Here is a 27,607-nt window from a genome sequence, read left to right on the forward strand (position 1 = left end):
AGCATTTACTTACGAGCAGTATCATTAATTTTTGTAGGATTATCCAAGTAAATAAAACCTTTCATTTCTTTCCAGGATCAAGATCCAAGATCCTACTACATTTTGACTGGAACAGAACAATTGGTGTTTCCAGAAATTATGTGAAATGTTATCCACTTTGGTCCTTCCCAAGTGAAACAATATTAAGCAAAAAATAAAAAAGTCATTATAAGAAGGGATGGGCATGAAATAGTTTATTCTGGGCAGTGAAATCTGTCCTCTCGTGACCAGAGAAACTCTGCTCCTTTGCTGGATCCTATGATTTTTTCATTCCATGCCCAAATTAACCAGGTAGACCACACTCATGACAGAAGTAAATATTTTACCTTAGTACACATTTGTAAACTGCTCTGTTGTTGATAGGAACACCATATCATTTCATGGAGCAATAAAAATCTGTATTTTATGAAAAATTCATGACAAAAATTACATATAATGTGGAACCAAATTTTAAAATAGATTCAATTACAAAGAACTTTCTTTTGTAAAAGACAGAATGGAAACAATACAGTAAAAATAGATTATTACAAACAAAACGTTTTTCACTTCCAAAAGCCTAACTTATTTGTTTTAAAAAGTTGAAATTAAATTTGTTTACGGATGGTAACGCTTAAAAAATAAAAGCACAATAGGACAGAACAAGCATGCATTTATTATAAAAATGTGGATGTACAAGTTGTAGAATACCATAAATATTTAGAATTGTGGACGTTGCTTAAAAAAAAGGTCTTTCATGTCAGCAATACTTTGGATAAACTGTGTTTCTTTCTATTCAAGATGGTTCTCATCCAGAACAGATCCATGAAAACAGAGACGCATGTAACTTCTTCACATTTTATGACATCTAACTATGGATCTGAACAAAGTCTGGATGTTTGTAGCTCTCCTTACTGAGCTGCTTTTCAACTCTGGCTCAGTCAGCCTATTGTTACAAATAAAAAAGTCTTTCTTTGTCGTGGTTATCACACACTACTAACGTGTCTGATCCTGCATCCACTAAAGTCACTAGCAAAACTTTGACTTGGCCAGGGTCACATCTTTTATTACAAAGCAGAATGCATGAAGTTAAAGAACAATGTGAATACATTCACGCTGCAACTTTTCCAACGAGCTTCAGGTATTTAAATGAAATTGTTCAGTGTTTGGCCTATTTGACACTACATTCACGTATTTACATCATATACATCTGTTATAAACTCAACAGCAGGTACTCAGAAACAGCTGTGTCCAGCAGTTTCACAAAATTCCAAACAGGACAATTTTAATTAATGGAGACAGAGAGGGTAAAGTAAAGCCTTCAAGATAAAGCTGGCCTCAATACAACTTTGTCTCTTGCAAGTAGCCAGAAACGTGGCAATCTTTGAGAGGCTGCGTAATGAATAGTTTCAAGTTTTCTTCCAGGATTTTGAAAAGGAAAGTCACACTTACTTATAAAACTGTATTGTGTTGCGGATGATCATTTTTCCAGTGGCAGAGTAAAAAGAAGAGCAAGGTCCCACGTGGAAAGTATCAGCCGGTGTGCTCTGTGGGTTTTGTCCTTGGCTGGGGATCCTGCTTTTGGAGGAGTTAGATGTCCCGGGATCCGAGAGATGACAGAGAAGGCATGAGCAGAGAGCACCTTTCCTCCCCCTGCCAGGGTGGCAGCGTGTGCGGGGCCGTGGCTCACTAGCTGCTGCAGCCTCTTGTGCAGCCGTGTCCCAGTAAATTGTTGTTACGTCCATCCTGGAGTTTCTCATGGCTCTGAAGGGACGCTCTGCTGTCCATGCTGGAAGTCTGTCCGCTTTGATCCTGCTGCCTTCTTAATCTGCCAAAGGTTAAAAACATTGATGTAGCTATCATGTGCAGACAACTGTACTGGAATGACAGCCGTGGCCCAGCCTGGGGATAGCCACGTACACCTGCGTATAAAAACAAATCCCTGCACCATTCGATCTCTATTAACTCCTTGAGCCGCCATGTCTTCTAAATGCCAGTGATTGCTTCCTCCTAAGTATGTGCAGCTGGGTTTTGGTCAAACACTGCTCCCATTAAAGCCTATCATAAATAGTCAGCAGAAGAGAATGCTTTCTCTGGCTTTAGCACCTCTGCTCAGACCGTAACTTGACAAAACCTCCAGGTAGCTCAAGGCTGATGGGAGTTGTTGACTGGACACACAACAGCAGCAAAGCAGCTGCTCCCCTCTGCTCTCCTACAAAACTATCAGTAACCTCCATCAGTACAAGAGAAAAAAACATGAGCTGAAAGTATATTCAGTATTTCTCTTGTTACTACTTCATACGTTGTCAGACCCTCCTAGGTGGTTTCAAAGAAAAAAAACAACAACAACAAAATCCTACACTGTTTAGAGACTGCAAAGTCATCTTCTTTTAACATCATTTTCCAGAGAACAGCAACAGCCCTAGTAGCACCTGCAGTCCCCACCAATCATTTTATCATCAAGCTTCTCACCATTTCTGCCCAACACCGGTATAAACTTCTGTGATTTTACTGTGATTCAGGTGATACTCAGTGTTTTCCTCCAGATACAGACACAGTGTAAGTACTTTCAAGAAGGCTGTAAAGACTCATGATGAAGCTATGAAGTAGAGACCGATTTTTTTTGCAAACATGAACAGCTGCTCTTTTTGGAGGAATTTTTCTCTGACTGTTTTCTCAAAATGAGAAACAGCTGTTGATGTATTCTTGAAAAAGGCAGCAAGAGTTGGCACCAGAAACATTATGGAAGAACTCTTTGTTACAGTGATCATAAGTGATATGTATATGATATACTCCAAAAAAAATTTGCAAGTAACATTGAATATGTAGAAAATACTCAATAATGGAAAAGCATGCAAAAATGAAATGTAAAGGGACAGTTTAAAAGGGTAAAATACTTCCAGGTGGCATAAAGACTACAGAGACACCATACTGAAAACTCAGAAGAGAATGTGAAAGGACATGAAATATCTGTCATAGATAAAAAGAGGAAGAAAGGAGGCTATTTAAAGTAAAAATAATGAAAACACTGTTTTAACCAAATAGGTTAAATTTAGAAGAGCACAAACACTGGCACATTAAATAAAAAAACTTTAAGGCAGACTGAAAAAACAGACTAGAGGAACAAATTGCTAAAAGCATTTACCCTAATAGTAATTTTTTCAAGTGCACCAGAAATAAGACTACCAGTGTCTCTACAGGCCAATGGAGGACTGAGATATTAGAGGAAAGCTCAATAAATATGAGTCCCTGTCTGAAAAGCCAATGAATTTTCTTCACCAACGTCCATGAGAAATGAGCTTAGGGACATTCCTTTCTTTATGAGAAATTTGTCCATCATCTCCAGTTAAGCCATCAGTCAAACAGCTTGAGAACCAGTCATTCAAATGAATGTTGACAAATCATCAAGACAGTGAATTTTCACCCAAGGGCTCTAAGAAAATTGAAATATATAATTTCTGCACAGCTGAATGGAGTATGTAACTTACTGTTGAAACTGTCTTGGCACCAAGGAATGGAAGACAGCAAATGTGATGGCTTTTTTTTTTTTTTTTTCTGATAAGGGCTTCAAAAGAGATCCAGGGGACTACCATGAGAGTAATTGAATCAGACAAAGTCTTGAACTGTCTTAGGGTCTGAGCTACTGGCCCATATGAGACTAAAGTGTTTGTAGGCATCAACAGAAAAGGCTACAGTACTTGGAAACTCATCTTGCAAACTGTGGTTTGCAGATCTGTGCAAATGGCTAGATAGTGGAGTGAGACAAATTGTGGCCCTGTGGAGATCTGAGAAATCATTGCGTTTGTCTAAGACGCGCAAGTGCTTTCACCCTGAATTCATTTAATATTTACTGGGTTCATAAAAAGCTGAAAAAGAAGGCATTTACTGTACTGCTAAAATTAATGGGGAAATACAAAGTCTCAATAACAGCATAAAGCAGGAAAACACCAATTATTTTTTTTTCAAGCCACTCAGACTGGCACAAAGGCAGCATGTAAGGAGGACAGCGGGAAAGGAGAGAAATGAAGCCCATGCTGAGTTCAGAAGGTACCACTGACCAGCCTTGAACTTCTTACTCTTTACAGAGGTAGTTTCTATTGTTGATCTCCATTTATTTTCTTGTATCCTGTCCCTACTCCCCAGGTCTATTATTGAACCATAATTAGATTTTGGGGGTTTGGAAGTGCTGAAGAAATACATTGTTTTAGCAGTGCCTCATTGTATTCCCTTTTCAGACATTTTCTGTTTCCGTATCCAGATTCACTACCCATATTTGTCAAAATAAACAATAGGTTATTAACCTGATGATGTAGTAGAAATTTAGCTGTTATTTAAATGTTTAATAATTTGTCGATCACTTTATTCAGGCGCTGTAATGAGCATGCTAACACCTACTTACTACTGTGCCCTGGGGGCTGGGGAATTGGACTAAGAATCAGGAGATGCTGATCCTGTTTCTACCTCTGCCACCTTTTGGGCAAATTACAGCCCTTTTCTGTGCCTCAACTTCTCTCTTGACAAGTGGAAACAATGTAGGGGGGTGAAGCTAAAGGGGGAATTATATTTGCACAGAAATCTCACATGGTTTGGAGCTAGTCATAAATCTGAGCTGGATAAGTTGTGGCTAAGAAATAGAAACAAAAACAACATCAAAGCCATGCCTGGAAACCGTGTGTTCTTATCAAACCCGTGCCTGGAGGAGATTTTTTTTTAGATAAACTGGTGACAGAGCATGTATAGGCTCGTACTTGCGGCTCTCGATTGGGCAAAGGATGCAATGAGCGGGAACGTGCCAAGCAACATGGCACTTTGCTTGCAGTTGCGCATCAGATGCTGAGGCAGCTGCTGCCGAGAACGATGGCGGCTGAGAGCTTTGTGCCTCTAAGTACTGCTCTGTGCCTCGCAGGCCTGAATGAAAAGTGGAATTAGAGTCCGGTGCCTGTGGTGATTAAGAAAAGAAGGTAGCATATGTAATCAAGCAAAATGTAATTATGCTACATATGTAATTATGCGTATATGCACTATTGAATATATAAAAGTACAAAAGCGAAGAGAGCAGACTAGCCAAAAGCTAGCATGGAAAATATATAGTACTGAAGCAAAAAAAGACTGCGACAACTATGGCAGGCCAGAGTGAAAATCACAAACAACTAATGAGATCCAGCAGCAAACTTGGGGACCACCAGGGAAGAGCTTGCAGCTCAGCTTTGTTCACTAGATGAACCAAAATATTGAAACTTTGTCTTTAGGCTGCTTAGTAGGGTAAGTTCAATGAAAAAGGATAAAAAGTTGCAGATTCAACACCACAGTCAAATTTTCAGATTTGCTAAGAGGCTAAGGCCTCCTCCCAAACCACTGCAATTTCAGCAAAAATAAAATAAGGCAATTGGTCTGTATTTCAGTCTAGCTCCAAACTGCAAATAGGCTCAGGTCAAGACCTAAACAAATCTCACCAGAGCAGCTGTGTGTGAACAAGCAGTTTCTTCAGCTAAAATGTTAGGAGACTTGCGGAAGTGAAATTTATTTGTGCATTCTTGATTCCTTGGTGCCAGAGCTGGAGCACTTTTCCATCAGATCTCCTCAGCTTTTCAAAAACATGGGTACCTTGACACGGTTCCTGTAATCATGGCAAAATAAATGCAGTCTGGGCCATTCTGTTTAAAAATGGCACTAGTGCAATAAATCATTTGTAGGAAACTGCTTTCCAGTGAATGACTTATCTTGCCTTCAAGCTGATGCAGCCACAGGCTGTGATAACTTGATAAAGGCTCAGGGAGAATGAATGGCTTGATGGGGACATAGTTGTGGATCTGAACCAGGTAGCTGTTCCTTTTGCTGAGTGCTATTGACTGAGAATAAATGGTAAAATGGCCAGCTGCAGATGAAAAAAGTGAACAAGTGGTTCTAGTGGATAGTCATATGGGAAAAAAAAAAAACCTGCAGGGAAGAGAGGATGAAAATGAGTTTGAACTGTGTCTATCACATTTATTCTATGACAGTGCTGTACAAATACATAAGTGGCCTCAGAGGCAGTTGTGCTAGAAATTAAGAGTGGTTCTGCTGAACCAAAAAAGAGATAAGCTGAGTTTTCCTTCCCTTCACCACTGATCCATGCAATACTGATAGTGTGTGACACTGAGCCTTGAACAACCTCCTCCGCAGCAGCGAGGAAGAAAGAGGCTGTACCAGCCACAAAAATGCATCAAGAAAAGTAACAGCCTTCAGTCAAGTCTTGGGCTTCATCAGTATTTCTGGTAAAGAGAAAGTGTCTGTGTGAGGTGTGGAAAGGTTTTTAAGATTCTTATTATCTTGATACTCAGATATTATAGTAGAGTTCCTGCAGCATTGATTTCCAATGCTGGATCTTGAATCAGATATTTGTCAGTGGAAGGGCATTCAAAGGACAGGGAAAAATTGTTGGTCCAAAAAACCCTATAGCGATATAGACCAGTGTTGTCAGGTTTACAAAATGTAGCTGCTCTGTTTGAAAGCTGTATGAGGCTGTTATGCTGCCTGTCACTCTTGCTTGTTTGTTCTGGCCAGGCAAGACCTCGGCGCACGAAAACACCTTTGTGCAGCTGAGGTACCCACCAATGGGCCAGTGTGAAACTGAAGCCTCAGAAATGCGAGATGTTTCAAACAGTGGGCACACACTCGGCAACCATCAACAGAATTTCTACTCACAAAAAGAGAATTCAAACCAGGCAAAACTACCACTCTTCCGAGACTTCCACACGTACCAGGTCCTACAAGACTCTCTTTTTATGGCAGAAAATTTGCAACTGAGTTTGCCAATGTTGCAAACCCGGTGGGTGGGGAGGAATGAAAATGGTCTGAGTGGGCAGTGGAATTTATTTTTTCCATTTCTAGATTCAGCATTTTACCTTGGCCTATTGGTATTTCAAACACTTTGCTGGAGAAGAAGATATGCTTTTGCTTATGGTTTGGGGAAAAGGTGGGCATAATAAGACTGTAGTTTTATTACAGGAAAAATGTTCTGTTCATGAAAACTTTTACATCCCTTGAAAGAAGCTCTGAGGAGTAGATAAATCTGTGTAACATTTATCCCAGTTATTCTTCACAAGGAAAGGCGTCTGAGGTCAGAACAGACCAGGCACGTCTATGCAAGCTTTTCAAACTCATGAATCCTGGGGGACAGCTTGCTAAATAGTTAGAAACCCACCTCAGTTCTATGATTTAGCAGCTACACATAAGTAATGCTGATGTCTTGTCCAGATGGCCTTGCTAGAAGGCTAATTATGAACATGTCTGAATCAGGAGAAAAAAATAACTGATCTGTCATGGGGAATGGCTGTGCTCAGAAAGGAACTATTTCAGCTACACGTCTCTGTGCATGTCACTGTGGTTTGTCTACTGGAGCACAGATACAGAAGTTACAAGGGGAATTTCAGAAAACCAACAAAGAGCCTTATGTCCAAATACCGTGTTTTTAGAAAATCAGTTGATAGACATGGTCTCTCTGAAAGATAGTATTCTCTCAAAATACTGCACTAAAACCTTTTCATTCTCAATAGAAAAGATGTTGCAATGAAATTTTGTAAAGGAGTTAGAAAAAGCCAGAAAGTGACAGACGTAGGCATAGTTTTGTTACGTAGTGCTCATGTAAAATAGAAATGCGGAAGTTATGCCATATAACTAAAATTGCTGGAGATGCTGAAGTTGTAAAACTTCCAGACAAACTGAAAATAATTTTTACAGAGTATTATAATGCCATAAAGGTGGATTCTGTAAAGTATGACGAGCCCTACTGTAGCAATATCTCCCAGGGGTGCTTGCAGAGTTGGGAATACCCAGCATGTCTAGCCAAGACAGTGGTTAGTTGTAGATAGCCAACACTGGAGTGAGGCATCTTGGCACTGAGGGCAGGCAAGGCGTCAGTTTGGTGCCCACTGCTGTTGTCTACTATTTGACTTTAGTTTAACTTTTTGTTCAATGTGGTAGTGATGCATCAAAATTTTTATACAAACACAGGCAAAAAATTGCCTGGGTGAACGAATCAGACATGGTCAACATGACCGCTTCCTCAAGGTAGTGATGCTTTAACTCTTCCCACCCCACCACTGCCTGTCCCTGAACACAACTAATCTGTCTCGATGATAACTAAGCACTGTTTTACTAAGTGGTCCAGAATTTGCTTACTAAAGAAATGGAGATGGTTAGTGGCTGGCTGTATCCCTCATCAGAACTGGATTCCCTGCTTGGTTACACACAAAACAAAGACAGAACTTTCAACCCAAACAATTTGATAAATTTGTGGTGCTCTAGAGCTCCACAAACTATATCCCCACCCATCTTCTTTATTTCCAGTCAAAACGTGTGAAAAGAAAGACTTAATGGGACTTTGGAGTCTAACTGTGGCAATAAGACTTGCGTATTTCCTCCTCGTGGAACAAGTACAAAGTATATCCCCGTGTTCCTCACATTTTGGAGTGGTTTTATGCAGCGAAACTTGTTCTGAGAAAGAACAGAAGGATTTGGACTGTGAAGGCTCGAAAGGACTCACACTGTCACCTCAAAGTCCAACATCACCTTTGGTATTGGTAACCTGGAGTGTGATAGAAAGTATAAACAGAAAGCTGCGGGGTAGCTTGCACTTTACATTTCTGCATAACCATCATGAGAAGCCATATATTTTGGTTTACCTCTCCGGCCTAAATAATGAGCGTTCAGTGGTAAGTAGGTGGTAGACAGGTGAAAGCTAACAGTGTTGGTCATGTCAGCTCGTTTTCGGGATCAGCTCACCTAGCAGCCCCAGAAAGACTCTGTTCCTTTGGTTTGACACTGAATAAGAATGTTCATGGCACCCACAGTCTCTCATGCTTTAGCCAGAAAAACAGTCGCTTCCCCAAGCTCACGCAAAGCTTTATCTTATGTAAAATCCCTTATTTAAACTTTATAGGAGCTCATACATATCACTAAAAGTGCATATACTACAAAATCAGGGCAATTTTTCGGCAGTAATATGTAGGTCCTGCAGTGTGCCCATGTCTTTTCAAAAATAATGGGTTATATGAATGTGCATCTTATACGCCACTTTTAAAACTTCCTCCATTGTTTTTCTGCCATCATTTTAACATCAATTGCAGGCAATGATTGTAGAAATATTGATAACTGAGCATGATTTCTGGGACAATAAGCAGCTTGGCTTGTCATCTGGCTGCCACTGTGGGGAATAAGAATTGAGTTTGATACACGGACAGTTAATAATTTTCTGCCTGCATTTTTAAAGGTTTCTCTTATAAATTGGTTCTTGCTGTGTTCTATTTTTGTAAAAATTGAAGAAGCAGGCAGTATTTTACAATTGTAAATGAATGTTACTCTTTCTCTTGTATCTCCATTATTCTGCTTACTAGTTCTCATCTGACAGGTTTTCAGTCAACTACATTTTTTAGTGAAAAGGTAAAATAAAGAAGAAGAAAGAAGTGAGCAAAGCATCTCGATCAGGTTATTTTTAACTGAATAGGCATATTTGGGAAGACTATTTTTACTTTTCAAAACAAAATAGCCACAAAATGTATCACAAAGGAGTGAAAATTCCTGCATTGATTGGCTTTCTTTTTTGAAAAGTTAACAAAAATAAGCCGATGAGCTGATTGGAAGTTCAGGAAATTTGCTTATTTTACACTTCCATCCGTAAAGAAGAGAACACTAACCTTTGCTCAGTGTAAATCTTAAGGAAACACGCTAATCAAAAAGAACAAATACAGTACTCCCGGATCGTCCACATCCTGTTGAGATCCCGTCTTGCCCTTTATGCTCAGGTTTGCTTCCCAAGGAAAGCAGGGTGAGGAGTCGGCATATGATTAGGGCACATGAGCAGTCTCTGGCCAAATTCTGCGAAATTCCCCAATTTGAAGAGAAGTGCTTTGACTTCATAGCAACATATATCAGAACTAATTGATATACTAATCCTGTTTAAGATTAGGTTACCTGGTAAACTGAACATCTGCCAAACTATTCGTCCACTTCCCATTCCCCAGCAGTTCCCAGGAGGGCTCTCGTGTCAGGCAGCAAACGGAGTGCTGCATGGGAATGTAATTTCTGTATTTTAGGCATCGAGTACTTTCACACCAGAAGGTAAAATGGCGCAGGGATTGATGCCTGGAAGCTAAGTGGCACAGACTGGCACGCATCGTTATGGCTTAGCTCTCTCATCTTCAGAGCAGAGTTGTTGTATTCCAGCTGCCTGTTAGGCAGCCTTTGGTCTATGTTAACCTCAAAAAAACGAAGGGAATTGCTTCAGAGAGCAATTTTGGCCTGGGAAAAATTGTGCCAGAGACCAAGCTAACAATGAGCAGCATGGAAGATTGTCGATATTCTGCCTTTGAAGAATAGGCAGAAAACAACAATGAAGGTGACAAGTGCAGAATAAGGGGGAAAAAAAGAAAGTGAAAATGGAAGAAGGAGAGTTAAACACATGAAAAACGAGGAAGGATTCAAAAGAATGCCAACTGTGGAGATTTAATTAATTAAACTAATTATATAGCTAATTAAAACTATCTCAAAAGACAGTTGCATATAACTAATGTTCTTTTTTATTTAAAAACCCTCTACACCTAACAGAGGAGCAGTAACCATGGCAGAGTTAAATAGCTTGTGCACAGCTCTTTAGCTTGTGCACAGAGTGATGTCAGTAGTGTTTGCATGAAAGCAGAAATAACTGAAAAGTGTATGAATTTTCTAAGCATTTTCAAGTAACCAAGGCAGGCACAAGCTTGCTCTGCAGCAGACGAGGCTTGGGGCAACCCAGGGCAGACTTTAGGACTGACTGGAGCAGACTCAACACTCATCACTCAGCAACGTCGGCGCCGAGTCACACAACTCCAAACTGAAAATTGGGGTCTGTAATCCCAGATAATTTCCCCCTGCTCCAGAGTCTGTGTTGAGAACCCACATGTGCAGAGCCATTTTAAAGGAAAGACAATGCTACTGTGTGTTTGTGTAGTAGTGGGTATGTATTTTGGGAGACCTGGGTCCAAGTAAGTCACCTCACCATATCACTAGCAAAAGTGGATGTCGTGAGTCTTCCTTGATAATGTTCTTCCTTGATAATGTTCATGCTTATAACTTGCTTTTTCTTGCCCGCATGGGTAGGTACATATGGCTCAAGTGCAGTTGCCCCACAAGTGGTGTTTGGTGCCGCACGAGATGCCCTTGATTGCCTGACGCTCAGAGAGAGCAGGCAGAGGCAAGAGCAGACCACAGCTGACCTCTGCCTGTTGGGCTGGCAGACAATCATTTAGTTTTGCAGAAATTAACAGAGACCACAACTGTGGGATGGATTTTATGCCAGCTAACTATAGACAGTGGAAAGATTAGTTCAGGCTCTCTCTATAGGATACATGGAGGCACTAACATAGAATAATTAGTTCCAGTGTAAGTAATCTAATATATGTGTCACAGATTAATCTTGGGAGATACAAGTCTCTCTTCAGTGTACTAAAGGAGCTTAAACTAAGTAAATTATTTTAAAATTTGTTGGGAATATAGTCCTGCTGCATCTCTAGAAAAATATACACCTTTCCCCTCTGAACCACAGATTCAAGTCCCCTCTTGTCTAGCAGCTGTATAAACTCACCACACACTGCACTGCTTAGCAGAGTCAATTTGCCTCTGGATTAGAGCTAATTTGCACCCACACTGTTCAGGCGTGCAGAAATTGAATAGTCCCATCAGCCTGGTACGTAGCACACGCCGATAAACACTGCCAAGAGCTGGGTAATGAAGTCACCGAGGAGCACAGGGGTGCAATTGCCTGTTCATCCATGCAGTCGTGCCTATAGCGTATTCAGGCTCTGGGTCTGACAGCAATGGCTTTTCTGCACGACTTGGGCTATATCTTGACATCTAATTCCCATTTGTTCCAGAAACCTTTGAAAATCTTCCATGTGCCCTTTGGGGTAGGGGTTGTTCTGTGTCTAACCAATATTTACCTCAGTCTGTCATTGACCCCAAACATGTACTCTTTGTAGTGACTCTTTCAATAGAAACAGTCATAAACTCAGGTCTGTTTTCCTAACGCGCTGTGACGTATGTGTTTTGATGGCTCAGTAGATTGCCATGTAATCATTCAAATACCTCTGGTTTAACTCCATTTAAATTTAAATGACTGAGGCACAGACTAAAAGTTATGCTTTATTACAGCTGAATATGAAAAGTAAAATTATGGAGGAAGTAGCCCCATGTAGCACAGATGTCTTCTTGTACCATTGACACTCATGACATTTACTCCCACCCTTTCCAAAAATCCTTGGGGAAATATGCTCGCACCATGGGTAATTGATTCAGGTTGATAGTTCCTATGGAGTAATTACGCTCAGTAAATGCCTGTGAATATAATTTTCTATCAACCAGCAGTTTATAATCAAGCATAATGGGTTCAGGTGCACATACAGTGTGAGTGACATGTGAAATACTAGTATGTGGAAGTCAAGTGACAAATTTTACTGGATGCTGTAGCATGTTGACCTGCAATGTCTTGAAATCTCAGGTTTACCCTGGGAATTGATAAAGCAAAATAAGAGTGAAGAGATGAAGTAAATAAATGAAAACAGCAAATAATGCACAGGCATTTAAGAAAATTAAACTGAAACAACCAATTAACGCTAACATTAAAGCCATGTTCAGACTAGAAAAATAGGTGTCTTTTAGAAGTGGATTACTCTCTGTCCAAGACCAGGTGCATCGTAAAAAATACCTGTCTTGTTCAGCCACATTGTACAACATGAACTAGTTTTTCTAGTTTAGATACATCCGTAGATCCACATGTACAAGCAACAGGAAAGCAGCTATGAAATTTCCCAATCATTTATTGGACTTTGTGGGACCATAGGGAGAAAAATTTCTTTCTAGTTAGGCAGAATCCATATTTAAAACTACAGGCAATTGCCCATGAATAAGGATATTTCTCAGCAGTGTGGGCCAAATCTCATTCTCAAGAAAGACACTAATTTCCTAGCCTGCCTTTGGTGTGTACCCTGAGGGATGCAGGCTCACCCTTTTGCGAAGCCGTCAGAAGATAGATAGATTGCAGGAGTTGCTGTGAAATATTCTTGTCCTTTATTCTTCTGGTGCAAGTTTCAAGGTAAAATGATCCTTCGGGTCAAGTCCAAGGGGAGAAGGACAATTCTTGTCTGCATCTAGAGTTAGAGCTACTTCACTGGAACCATATTGTCAACCAGTACCATCTCCCCTGAGACCCTGGACCTCAGGGCAGGATGATTTTACAGAGGAGCTGGGGTGAAGAGGCCTGTTAACAGACAGCAGACCACAGCACAAGCATAATTTTGCTAACAGACTGAAAATTTAAGGACAAATATTAGCCTGGTGCCTGTGAAATGCCTGCTGCCTTTGCAGTGACTTTGGTGCAGGTGGCTGCAGCTCTGTGGCAGTGAACTGGTGTGCCAGATTGCCACAACAAAGCAGGACTGGATGAAAGGGCAGCCAGCCATCACCAAAACACAGCCATTTGATCCCATCTCGTTACTTCTCTTTGCTTTTCTTGCTTCTCCCCTGAACGCTGAGAAGAGGATCCTGGTTCAGAGGTGAGCGGGGAAAATATTAGCTGTGACAACCCATTTGCGTAGCAGCATCGATTTCCTTAATGTGGCATCTCTAATTGAAACTGCAGCTCCATGGGGGCTGTACAGTCAATAATTTAAGAATTAAGGTATGTGGAAAGCCAGTCTAGCTCTGTCTGATTACTGGGACCTGACAATAGTTCTCAGACTGGAACAAGAGTCTGGGAGGAGGCTGGTTCAGCTCTACCTTTCTCCTATTCTCACAGCCACAGGCTTCGAGGAATCAGAGCCTGTGAGTTCCCAAGGAGCAACCGCAGCCTGCACTAACCTCTCTGCTGGCTCATCCCTCTCCACCTATTCCTCACACAAAATTTCTCTGACAAAGTCCAAAACTTAGATTCACAAGAAGTCTACTTAACCCTGCAGCGCTCTCATTCCCTGAAGGATGGACCCCCTGCCAATGGAGACCTAGCTGGTAGTTCACGTGTGATCGCACAGCGTAGTTCTCAGCCTTTAGTTAATCACCAATCCTCCTTACACAATGCAATGGGAAGGTGGGTGCCTGACACAGGGATCCATGGAAACCACTGTATTGAAGACCGAGCCGTCTAGGCTCGTCACTAAGGTGCACCCACAACAGGCGCATGTGGATGGGACACAGGGAAATTATCTCTAGATGGGTTTCACAACCCTGAGGGCTTCCCAGGGGCTGGGTGCCTGATGTCCCCTGAAATACAGCAAGGGACAATCTGAATCTTAACTAAATCTCTTACTGCCCTAAATATGCTTTATTTTCCCTATTTCCAAAAAGGAAATATATATATATATGTACTTGCATATATACACACACAAATATATGTACATTTTACTGTGCAACCCTTGTGCTATTATGAAGATGGAGACCTTATAAGCACTGAGAAAGCATAAAGGCACATACCAAGCCATTCCAACTAACACACATTCCAGCCTCTCATAGTGGTCCATTTCAGATACTAGTGGACGCTGTCAAAGAACAAGCCAAATGGAGACAAATGTCTGCTGTGACGTATCCTCCTCTCTTCTGACATTTCCAGACTCCCCAAACCGATGAGTGCATCGGAGGTCTCATGTCTTAGGGACCTTGATGGCTCTTTCTCCATGAATTTCTCTAATCCTTTTCTGAATCTTTTCGTATGCTTAGCATACAGGGCAGCACTTGGCCACATGCTGTATTGCACAGAAAAGTATGGTTTGTTTTCTTTTAAACCTGCAGCCCAACGCCTTTGTGACCTTGAGTTACCAGAAAAAGTGAATAATCATTGCTTAGTCATCTTCTCAATAAGTTTCATATTATTATTTAGCCTGTTTCTGTCTTTTCAGTTGCCACTTCTCTGAGTTTAAACTAGTTCAAGTCTATGAAATCCTTCAACATGAGCTATGCCACACCTCTGCTCGATCCTGTTTTTCTTTTTTTTGTAACCGTTCAAAGTGTTTGGTATCTTTTTTGAGATAAGGAAGCAGAACTGTAGACAGAATGGAAGATGCGGGTGTATATATATGTACATATATCTATATACACACAATGATATCCTGATTTCATTTCTTTATAGCTTCCTTTGCAATTTTGAGCGTATTAACACCGTTTAGTTGTCCACTAAGCATCATGCTATCCACAGTCTTTTCAAAATCTCTCTCCTTCGTAACTGAAGTGAATCTAGAGTCTATTGTCCTAAAGGTAAAGTTTAGATTATTTTATTGCTAACATATTTACATTTATCAGTACTGAATTTCAGCTGCCATTTTTTATTACCTTGCAACTCATAACCATGACTATGATTATCTACTGCAGCTATTTGCGGTCAGATTTAGTTTTGACTGCTCTGGTATCAGAAGTGGACTTCGTCACCTCACCATTCACCTCCTTTTCCGGCTCCTGTATGAATATATTCAACAGGTGCACAAGGTGCCATAATGACTGGCAATAATCATGTTACATCGTTACTGGCTTGTTTCTGCATTGCTTCAGCAACTGGCCCCAAAATGCTTTCCTAAAACAGGATGAGGAGTTCAGTCTTCATGACTCATTCTTAATTTATGGAGACTTGTAACAAGTGAGAATTTATGCTAGTTTAGGCCATGAAGAGAGATGAATAGAAATCATGAGGGTAATCCTTTATGGACACTGAACAGTCACGACCTGTTATGCAGCCTGCATTTATCATAGATACAATTTGTCCCATGTAACCTATTAAAAATAGATATATAGATATATATATTATATGGTGGTCAGAATCATACAGTTATGGTTCCTCTCAAAAGTCTGAGATGTGCAAGTTAAGATTTTTGTTTTCTCTGCCTGTGAACTGACTTTTGATTAGTCTTTATGAGATGTATTTGTGTTAAATTTTCTGTAAATGGAAAAGAATTGCAGTGTTGAGGATCTGCATCTGTTATCCCGGTCCTTCCACGACCATATTTCTGCACAGAGAATGCTCTGATACATGCATTCCCACACAAACTTTCATTCCCAAAGCTGGATGTCCATTTGGTGAAGTGTAGCCACTGCAATGATATGGTTACTTTCTTGGGAAAACTTTCACCATGTTTCCTGGAAGGCTTTGAAAATGAGGTTCCAGATACTCATTAGCTTTTTTTTTTTTTTTTTTTTAATTTTCCCCCATGAAACTGTGAAGGGAACATATTATTGAAACAATGGCTTTTTATGACCGCTATTCTCTCAAAAAAAAGTGAATGTGAAGGTTTGCCTACAGAAAAATAACCATCTTGGACCTGCTATACTCAAATCTTTAGGCAGCTTGGCCTAAAGAAGACCTAAGAAGAGGGTCACATTTGACCTGGTAATTCTAAGCCAGTAATAATGAGCAGGAATCAAAGGCAAAAGTGAAAGGGCTTGTGTGACCAAGTAGCAGTTATTAGTGCCCAAAACCAAGCTAGGTTCAATCGTGTTCAGAAAGGCATCTTTCTAATTAGGTGAGATTTCAGGAGCAATCTCCAAAACCAGACATACCCATTACAAAAGGGACAAGAGAGAGATGAGTGAAGAGCAGCGCAACCACTTGAAATTCTCAGAAAGAGATGGATTTAAACTGAATTAAGGTCAGCAGAAGTGGCAAGAAAAGAAACGTTGTGCTGTAGCCTCATCCAAAAAGCATTCAGATATTATGGAGATTATGATAATATAAATATCTCTGGAGACACTAAGTGACATAAAATACCTATTAAGAAAAGTGCATTCATTGAGGTATACTGCAAATCATTATGAATATTCAATTCCAATCAAAATGAAATGAAAGAGAGCACTCAGGGACTCTGGATTTAAATCTGAAAAGACAATTGAAAGGAAAGTAAAGCAACTACAAAGAAAGAGATAATAAATTTGAGCTTATAAAAAATGCAGAGAATATTAAGTAATCTTTTCACTTATGATGTGGAAAAATCAGACAACATGATTTTAAGCATCTTAATATGCTTAAAATACGCTCCTTCAACTTTTGCTCTTTATTCCAGGAACAGAGAGGTGTCTGTTCACCTAGAGCTGTGTACTATCTTTTAGGAAAGAACTAGGTATGGCCAAACAGTAGGAATTACAGTAGGAAAAGAGAGGTAGATGTGCAGCATCCATCTGACTGCTTCAATTTGTGGAAGAATTTTTAGTGTGATTGCATTGAACCAATACTGAGAAGAGAAATAAGGTGTACCAGTAGCTTAGGAAGGGGGCAAGCCCATTCAGATCAGTGGGGAATAGACAGCTGAATATCACTGCAATGCTATTGCAGGATATTAGCTTTAAATAAAAAAACCTCCAACTTCAAAGTCATTTGTAAGTTTTTTAAAGTTGCCACTAGAAATGATAAAAATATGGATATTTTGTTCATCCCTCCATCCCATTTATTACACTAACTCTGCAGAATTCTAACCCTTTTTCACATACACGGTATATATGGAATACATATTCTGCTCAGTAAAATGTGGTTATATGATTTTGCTTTCATTAGCAGACTGATAATTTTGATGGCAAGTTTCTGAGGCGTCTAACTGAAGGATTGTTCTGGCTGAGGAGCAGATATTTCCTGTGGTTTCTCCTCTGTTCTTTGTTTGCTCACCTCTTTAATCTTAAAGAGGAAGAGGCTCAGGAGCCGTAAAGGATGAGAAATGTGATTCCACTACAAGCAAATATTGAATCTTATTTCTTCATTTTTGGCTATTTCAGGGTTTGGACATTCATGAGCAGATGTAGATGTACATGAAGATTTGCTTAGTGATAACAGCACAAAAATAGCAAAATAATCTGTGCTCAGCTTTTTAATAAAGCTATGAATGAACAGTGTGACTTTATCTTTACAATCTTTCTTTCCCTGACAAAGAAATTGAAAATAAAGCCTACAACTTCTAAATAAGAGCAACATCTCAAAAAATTTCTGGCAAGTCTATAGGAATACACATTCAGATACTGCAGAACATTTGGTGCTGCTTTTCTAGATATAATAAAATATCTATCCATAGAAATAGATTAAAAAAAAAAAAAAAAACAGAAAAAAAAATAATTTGTCAGCAAAAGGAGCCAAACAACTCCCTGAAAACAAGCTCAGATCATATTCTCCACCTAAGACCCAGTACATGGACCATTTTTAGATCACAGTTTATTTAGTTTATGTGTTCAAAACTAAGTAAGAGATATCACTGACACTCTTAAGAAGAACAGAAAACATTTCCTGCACCACATTCAAACTTGGATTGTAAAAGGATTTTCCTATTTTATCGTACTTTGGATCAGGACCTGGGTACCCCTCTCTTAAAGATACTGCAAGATAACATTGATGTGGACAGATGACATACACTTGTGTCATGTCAGAAGACACACATGTATTTTAATTTGTATCTCACACCCAGTGAAATATCTAGTTAAATGAGAATAAAGCCTTCCACCTAGAGACACTTCAGCCACCCTGGTATCTGAAGCACTGGCGAAAAATCAAGATAAAAATCTGCTCACAGTGTAAGGGATTTCATTCTGGATGCTTCATGTGGTCCTGCATAAATGAAGATGAAAGTATAAAGCCGTCTCTTCGGAACAGCTTAGCCATTTTACATGGAATAGAAAGTATTTTCAACCCATGAAAGTTGCACCTCCCTAAAGCTGCTCCTGGTCTGCTGCTCCATTATTTGGAGTTGTATATCAACGTCCCAAGAGGAAATGACATTGGGTGTGGAGGACAAGCATGGCCCAGCTTCAATTTTCCTTTTATTAGAAGAAATGTTGTATCATAGGAACCACTGTTAACTCGTATCACAGAAATATTTCGGAACATTCAGTGTCCATTTTGCAGACATGAAAGCAGTATACCTTTCAGATTTCACAAATTTCCCAGACTGTTTTATAGCACTAAGAGCAATGAGGACATGCCTAGCTAAACTGAAATACGGAACTACACCTGGACTTCTCTTCTGTAACTTTTTGTTAGCCCTTTTTAGCAGACAGGGCAGTCTTTTGCATTAATACAAATCTTAGGAAAATGGAAAATGGTTTTGTTTCATCGTCTGCAAACTTCTTTGTTTGATGGAGTTGTTTTCTGGCTTTTTATACAGAGAAACTGGGCATACTTGGTCTTCCCTCCATTCCTCCTCATCTCCCCAGTGAATTCTCAATAGTATCAACACAAGACCTCAGGGGAGGTTTAGATTGGATATTAGGAAACATTTTTTCACTGAAAGAGTTATTAAACATTGGAATAGGCTGCCCAGGGAGGTGGTGGATTCACCATCCCTGGAGGTGTTTAAAAAAAGGGTAGATGGGGCACTGAGGGACATGGTTTAGAAGTGGTTTTTGTCAGGGTAGGTTAAAGGTTGGACTCGATGATCTTAAAGGCCCCTTCCAACCTCAGCAATTCTATGATTCTATGATTCTAAGACACTGTGCAAACAGGAGTGTGTAAGTAAAGATATACAAATCTAACTTTTGTTACCCACTGCAAATAATCATTGACTTCACACTTCTTTGTCCAGGAAGCCCTGTACAGTTAAATCCAATATATAAAGAGAACAGCTAATATCATGGCTCCAAGTCCTCCTTTCCTAATTCCTATTTTAACAAAATACATTTGCTCTATCATTCTGCAGTGTAAGTTTGTGCTCTCTGACTGTATACTATATCCTATTTCTTTCTAATTCTTCAAATATTGCATCCTATCTCATAACTGTTCAAATCATAGATATCAGCTACATAGGTAAAGTATAGTCCAACCAAATAAATTACATTCAAGGGCAACGGAAGGCTTGCTGAGAAGATATGTTGCCTGAATGCTACTGGTAAAGCCATCTGGAAAAACATCAGCCTTTTTAACTGAGCCTACTCATTCGGAAGCGTGGCTTAGCTAAAATGGACTCTGTCTTCCTCATGCTTCCTCATCTTGCTTAAAACATTCCTATAAATACCAGGGTCCAATTACTTAACTGCAGAAAGCAATAGAAAAGTGAAAATGTGCACATTCTGTCTTTGCCAGCGTTAACTTACACTATTATTTCATGCAGTCTCTTGAATTATTTTTTAATTCATTTCAGCCTAGTAAGCCTTTTCTCTACCCCCTCCCAGCCCCATCCCTTAACTGCAGTTTAAGAGTTCCTGACAGTCTCCCAAGCTTCTTGGAAAGAAAATAAATACGGTGTATTTCAAGATTTGCAGTATCTGTTGCAGGATGAAAGATGTATAGTGAGAGAGAGACACAGCCTGGAAGTACCAGCAAGACATTCAATAAAAACAGATTCTGCTTTTCGTAGCAGATGTTTTACAAGTATTGGATGGCAAGATGTTGTGGAACTGGGATGGTTAATACCACACCACCTACACATCACTATGTCAATTTAGGCTGCTCAATTAAAAACATCTGAATTTTTTCCTAGAATCCTTTTAGTTTGCAGATTCTCATCTTTTCCCTTGAAAGATGGGCTAAATTTTTTGATTCATACTTTCTTAGGATTTATGTAGTGTTCTGTGCCACTGAAATAAACTGAGCAGAAGGCTTAAATCACAATAAAATGTAGCTTTTTGTAGCTGAATAAAACAAATATCTAAGGAAGTATGCAGATATTTTCAAACAGCTAGACTACAGAAGCAATTCTGACTACATAGAGGAACACGGAGGAATATCTAAACATCTAGCTGTATTAATCTGACACTGATTTGAAGCCCTGCTTGGGGTTGACACCTCACCTAATGATACGGTCACAAATTATTGGATATAGTGTTTGTAGGAACAGTTCATGTCTTTCAGCATCTGCAGCTCTTCCTAAGAGCTTGATTGGCCACATGGCTTTGGAAGTCCATGTAAGTACACCCTCAGCCTGAGGGCATAGAAAGGTCTAAGGAAACACACCATGTGTAGTTTGTGTATAGCGTGTAGCCGCTTCTCTCCGGTATGAGGACACCCGAGTCTGACATTGCTCTTGTTTTGTTTCCATTAACTTGAATTCACTTTGCACTTCTAAATTTGACCTCTGCTTCCCCCCTTATCAACATTTTTGTCTTTGAAAAGCATTACAGAGGTCTCTCCATGTCCTTCTTCAGCTTTAATACAATTTAAACAAGAAATGGCTTAAGACAATGCAGGATCTGTTGTAAGTCTATACTAAATATTTTTCCTTTACCTTGTCAAAGCCAATCAAGCAATGCCCGAAACACATGCTGTTCTGAATGAAGTGCATGTGTTTTATTTGTACTCCATTTAAACTTCTCATTTATCTCTCAACAGCCTCTCAGAGTCCTTTATAGCTTGTCATGTTACTGAGGTTGTTCAATATGAAAAAAAATGAAAAAAAAGAAATTCCCGTGCACTGCTAAAAAAGATTTAAGAATAACACAGTAAAATAATGTCACAAGAAATTGCCAATGCTACTGAACACACACAATGAGATTCTGGAAGTGTTTTAACAAAATATGGTATTTTATTTTATCTTTCAAAAATTGCTGTATATTGGGTTTCCTTGATATATGATTCTGGAGTAGGTGAGGGGGTCATATCTGGACATAAACTAGTTGTATGAACAACTTCTTGAAAATACATTAAATTGATTTATCAATGTAATATTTTTTTCTAAGCTTGTTATTACAATATTAATCATTTTGATTTTTATAGGTTAATAAAACTCCTACAAAGTTCAGTTCACTGATACCAGAACTGATTCAGGTAAGTCCACTTATCTTCTGGAGGCCTTTTATGCACTGTCTTGGTCTGTCTTTCCTTGTTTATGGCTCTTACATAAACGTATAGCCCTCTTCTGCTAGAGATCATGCAAAAGGACATGAAGAATCTGTAGGACCTTTCTTTCCTTTGTAAGTCCTTGCCGTAGTTTCTGTGAGCAGTCAGTATTGGGCATAGACAAGTCCCACAGATTCCAACAGGACAATGGGGCTACCCATCACATAATTTCCTTCATGACATCGTGTCAATTGTGCAAAGTTGTCAATCCCTTTGCCAGTTTTAATTACAGAAGACAGTAATTACCTGCATTGTAAGCATTAAGTAAGATAGTCACAACTTTTTAATTAATTTCTAACATTTCACAACAACATTAGAAAGGCTTGCAGATATAATTACGTCAAATAAACCCACTGAATATACTTGGATGAAATGCGATAATTTGACCAAAGATACAAACAACTCCCCTGTCATGAGCTATATCCGTTAATACAAAGAGGTCCACAGTGGCTGCAACTCAAAACAGTAAACTATGTGAAATTCAGTGTATTAATTGGACCAGGAAGATTCCTTGGGATTCAGACACGTTTCTACAGATTCTGGCTGATGCTTAGACTATAAAGCACTTGCTTCATGTCTGATACAGTTTTACTATTTAGCTGTGTTGAAATAACTAATGTTGAAATTAACTTTTCAATGGTGGTGAAGTATGAATAGAGTTTCCAAGTCAAAATACTGCAGTTCATATCATTAAAATGTCATGAGTTATCACTTCCTTTGGTTTTATTCGATTTGTGAAAAAGCAGCCCCTTGTATTGTATTCCCTTTGCTTATTTGCTAACAGTTTCTCTGGAGAGTTTCAGTGACATTTACCTTATCTCTCCAACATACTTTCACCAGAAGCACTTTTGCTTGCTTTCAGAGATGGAAGAACTACAAAACCACCACACCAGAGACTATAAGAGGAAGAAATCAATGGAAATCCAGCCTTTTAGCCCCTGCTGCTGTGATCATCAATCACTTTTCCTTACACTGGGAGGAAAAAAAAAAATTGTTCTCAAATTAATTTCACTAGTGAATGCTAAACAGGCATTAAGAAATGCACTTACTTCTCTCTGTTGAATATGATGAATTCTTTCCTAACGGTTTCCAAGCACTGCTGCAGGTGTACGTTCTTTAAAAAACAGCATGAATAGGTTGATTAAAAAAGACAGAAAATCATAGACAAAAATCACAACAACAGAAACGACACTGAACAAAACAGCTTATGAATGAACACTATCAAAAGGCATTTTGAAGACTCTTCAAAAGTGGGCAGTGATAGCACAATCAATCCTTCTTTCTTTTGGAAGAAGTTCCCCACAAAGAATTCCTGAGGATTTGTATGTCTGATAGCTCTGAGAAGAATAGTTTTCATGAGCACTCAAAATCATTAGGTGTAGGAACGGAGTTATAAAACCTCACTGAAATGAAAATTCAAGTCTGGAAAATGATTATTTCTTAATCTTCTCAGACGTTTAGACTGTTTATACAATGGGTCTTTCTGTGTGGGACAAATTAGTCAAGACTGAAAGAGACAGTTTAAAAACATTCATAAATAATGAGCTTTTCACTGCATATTTTTCATTTTTGGTACTACCAGCAGATAAATACTCCTTATGACTATCTGTCCATGTGTGGGAAGCGTATTTGCCAACTGGCAACACTTTTTCATACTTTAAATGAGCATCTGTGAGAATCTTAAAAACGATTAAAACTTAAACATGCTGTTACTCTTTGACTGAAATAAATAGTTGCTTTTCATCTTGCTTTGGAGATGCTTTATGTTATCTGTAAAACGACATAGAGGTCAAGTCTGTTTTCAGAGATGATGAAACTGAACTTAACTGAGTTTATCCATTACAGAATGTAAATGAAATGCCACTGACTGCAGCCCCAGTCCCCAGCTTACCAGTGGGCAGGTTTCCTTAGCTCCATCTTTGGATTTGTTTTTGGCAAGTCGCTTTTTCTTTTTGTGGAGAGGCTTGGACTCCAAAATCATTTCTTCAAGTTCGAATGTAGGATCACAGTTCAGTCTTCCTTTCTGGTACAAAAGGATTCAGTGTTACTCTTTGAAGCACCATTGTGTTTTTTAGTTTGTCTGGCAAGTGTTAATAGCATGAATAATGATCCAGCTTCCCAACCACATCGGTAAAATGAAAACTGTCTTTTTAGGCCTGTAGTGATGCTTGAAGTTGAAGTAAGGGAGGTAAGATAAAAATCATAAAGAGTTAGATCATCTTCCTACTTATATACAGAGGTACTCCTAGAGTGACTACAATTATGTTGCCCCATTGAGAGAGAGGAATCTAGCCCAGGATCTTCATCAGAGTATCGGTTAGTTCTGTAGAACATAAATGGCAACTGTCATAGTGCAGGCGGGATGGGAGATGATTTTTCTGAAGCGTAGCAGGGGGATTCAGTTACCTGGCTCCTGTCCATGATAATGAAGGAAAGAGCAGGCCTTTTCCAGTTAACTGCAGTTAACTGCATTTATATGAAAAACTGGGTCTCTTATGCTTTCTCTTATCCATTACTTACATTACTAAAACATTCTGGATTCTCCATTTTTATGTTAATTTGTCATGCTTGAACCAAATCTTAAGAGTCTCTGTTGTATCAGGAAGTCCTTTTTAAGCAGAACTGGATTGAAAATACCTTTTCTATATGGTTGTTTCCTTCCTTGATTTTTTTTTCAGATTCTTCCTTAATTCTTTTCATGTTCTTGATTCTTTCAGATCTTTTTAGCATAAAAGTTTAGAGGAACATAGTTTATGCCTTGAGGGTTTTTTTCCATTCTATTCATTAGTGCAGTAAAGCCATCTCATGACAGCATTTGGGATGTTCCTCTTGCTTAAGGATAAGAGCTAAGGTATGGCCAGAAGATCTACAGTTCAGCTGAACACAATACATTTTTAAAAGGTTACTAATTGGCATCCTGATTACTGGATCAGTGTTGTACTACTCCTGTAATCAGAATAACATGAGTTCCTTTCTTCTCATTCTCTCAAAGCATTAAAAAAAAAAAAAAATTGCAGACAATTTGAATTGTGTGGTGGAAGATCTTAAAAGCAGCCTATTTTCCTCTGGGACTTCAGTCACATCATTGTCACCATCAAGGTGGAAGTACTAAGACAAGTTATACATAAATGGCAGATACTATTTAGTAATCAAAGACGCTAAGCAGTAAAACCACATCAGAAACACTTGTATAACTTGTGGTGTCCTACAATAAAACTTTTGATTTAGACACCACTCTATCATTTTAATTCCTAGCAAAGTCTGTATGATCAAAGTATGGTATTAAGCTCTCTGATGCCTTTTCCTGCATACTATACAGTCAGCTTTAGTAAAATTTATTTGGTTTTTATTAATAGAGGGTTGTATCTTATTTATATTTACTTATAAATTTCTTTACGTTTGATCAATATCAGTTCCTTCCCTGAGCATGTACAGTTTTAAGATTTGAGCACTTTAAAAATAGATAATTTAAATTCTGAAGCTTTAAAAATGAAAGCAAATTATATTTAAATAATTTCTTGCTTCCTTTATCAAATATTTAACAATACAAAAAAAGCTACTAACAATTTATGACTACAAGCTGAATATAATCAAAACAGCTAAACCATAAAGAAACAAATGTACTAGTTAAGTAAGAATGATTTTGATGGAATCAAACTACACAAGGAGAAATTAAATGATGGGTCCTTCCTATCACAGGCTTCCCATGCTCTCTCTTGCCTGCAGAAGGCAGACAAGATCCTGACAGTAACTACAAGCTGTCAAAAAGTTATAAAACTCTCCCCAGATGACAGTGTATGTTGACCTCAAATCATCTTGTAGAACCAAGCCACCATGGAGAATGGAGTTCATGATCCGGCAGGACAGGGAGGAGCTTTGTTCTGCCGTGCTTTGGTTAGGGTAGTGACCTGGTCTTTCCCCAAGCTCTCTGAGGAAGGCCCTTCTTGCCCACCCACGGCTTTCTTCTCCTGTGGGATATTGCTTCCAGGAACGGCTCTGCGCAGGTGCCAAGAAGCACAGCAAACTGCCAGCACTGTCTTGGCACTCCACCTGGCTGACTTTGCCCCATTAGGCAACGACGTCTCACCCTCAGCTTTTGGAGGGCTGGATCCTGTCCCCATCAGATTTAGCAAGGACCCTAATGTGCTTCTGGGTGAGGATAGGGTCTAGCTACTCCCCCTTCCTCATCTTTATTCACAGTTGCATAGAAATATATAAAAACTATCCCTAGTATGCTAAAAAATTGTTGTTTGGAGAAGAATTATGGTGCAATATGACTGAACATAGAACCATTTAGGCTGGAAAGGACCTTTAAGACCACTGAGTCCAACTGTAAAACTAACACTGCCAAGTCCACAAAGTGGACAAGCAACAAAGTGGAGAAGCATGTTAATGCCACAGTCATTGCTTTTTATTCATGGCCCTCAAAGCCATTTAACTTACAAATGATGAAAATGGAAATATGTTGAAAATATGCAAAAAATGGAACCACAGAAAAAAAGAAACTAACAGATTCCCTCACAGAATCCGAATATTTTAGTGTGGGAAACTGCCACAAAGGAAATAGGTCAGTCTTTTGGAAAAGGTATTATTTAAGTGAAAAATGAACAGCACACTGGGATGTTAAAAAGTCTTGCAAATGTTATTCAAATGCCTAACTTTCAGAGCAGCAACGGTCTTCTTCGTATTCTTTGGCTCAAAGTTAACTCTGACAATCATTTGCTCTATCAGTGGAAATGCAAAGTCTGGAAAATGTTTTTGTTTGAAAGGGAACAAAAAGTGAACCAAGGTTAATTAGATTTTGTTGTGATCTAATGAAATGGGCCAAATTTTCCCTTAGCTGTGACTGAGTCAATGAAAACAGAACCCAAAGCAAAGCTTGTGTGAGAAGTAGATCACTGAAGAGCAATAAACACAAGCATAAACAAGTAAAACAGTAGCGATAATTAGAGTCGGAATTTGCAAACACGGTTCACCTGGAATATCGACTTACATTAGGAACAAAGCCTGGGGTCACAGCTTTCTCCAGAACAGCATCCCAGTTGACATCAGCTAGGTATGGAGAGCTTTGGATGTCTGCAAGGCTTGAAAGACGGCATTCTGGGTCCTTAGTGAGGAGCTGCGATCAAGCACAAGGCATTTTCTAACGAGCTGGATGCCATATAAGAGTAAATGTATCATACGCATTAATTGTATCATTTTGAGTAAGAAAATGGCTAGGGAATCTTCTAACAGTTCCTAAAAGTCCCAATCTGAAAAAAAAATAAAAGTGATAACTCCTAGGATATGAATATAATTTAATTGCCACCAGATGGCTGTTGCAGGCATGAAGTGTATAAACGTATTAGTAAAAAAAGTCTGTTTACAAATACACAAGAGTCCAAGTGACATGAAACATCACAGTTCAGTGCCACCTAACAATTTGTATTTCATCTTTAATTTATTGGAAGATATAGTTACACCGAGCATCCTGGCAGCAATTAAAATTAACCACCTCATTGCTCCATCTATCAAAAATAGATTGCTCATTGCTGCAAAGAAAATTGATCTTCTGTTGCTCTATTCACACATTCACAAACATTTCCTGCTCAAATATCAGTACCGACGGCCTGAAACACCTAAAAGAGACAGACGATCCTTGCAGCATGGCCAGAAAATTAAACCAAACAAAGAGCTGGGATTTGAGGAAGAAAGTGAGTTCCTGGGTCGTGATGCATTCAGAAAGCACCCTCTCTTGTAGCTTAGTGACATTTACAGCAAAGTGGCTCAACTTTTGTTGTTGCAACTATGGCAACATGG

At 39.1% G+C, this 27,607-nt stretch overlaps 1 protein-coding gene across 3 annotated transcripts in view; it reads right to left on the minus strand.

The window, feature by feature from the left end:
• Nucleotides 1-343: 343 nt before the first annotated feature.
• Nucleotides 344-27,607, minus strand: part of STK32B (serine/threonine kinase 32B) — a 173,505-nt gene continuing 146,241 nt past the window's right edge. For all 3 annotated transcript variants that reach the window (XM_074589075.1, XM_074589076.1, XM_074589077.1), the window contains exons 9-12: nt 26,802-26,927; nt 23,700-23,831; nt 22,858-22,922; nt 344-1,843 (exon numbers count right to left, since the gene is read on the minus strand). In XM_074589075.1, coding sequence (XP_074445176.1) covers nt 1,705-1,843; nt 22,858-22,922; nt 23,700-23,831; nt 26,802-26,927 — 462 coding nt within the window. In that variant the 3' untranslated portion in view covers nt 344-1,704. The remainder of the gene's footprint in view (nt 1,844-22,857; nt 22,923-23,699; nt 23,832-26,801; nt 26,928-27,607) is intronic.

This window comes from Larus michahellis, chromosome 5, assembly GCF_964199755.1.
Source record: "Larus michahellis chromosome 5, bLarMic1.1, whole genome shotgun sequence".
In the NCBI taxonomy this organism is placed as follows: Eukaryota; Metazoa; Chordata; class Aves; order Charadriiformes; family Laridae; genus Larus; species Larus michahellis.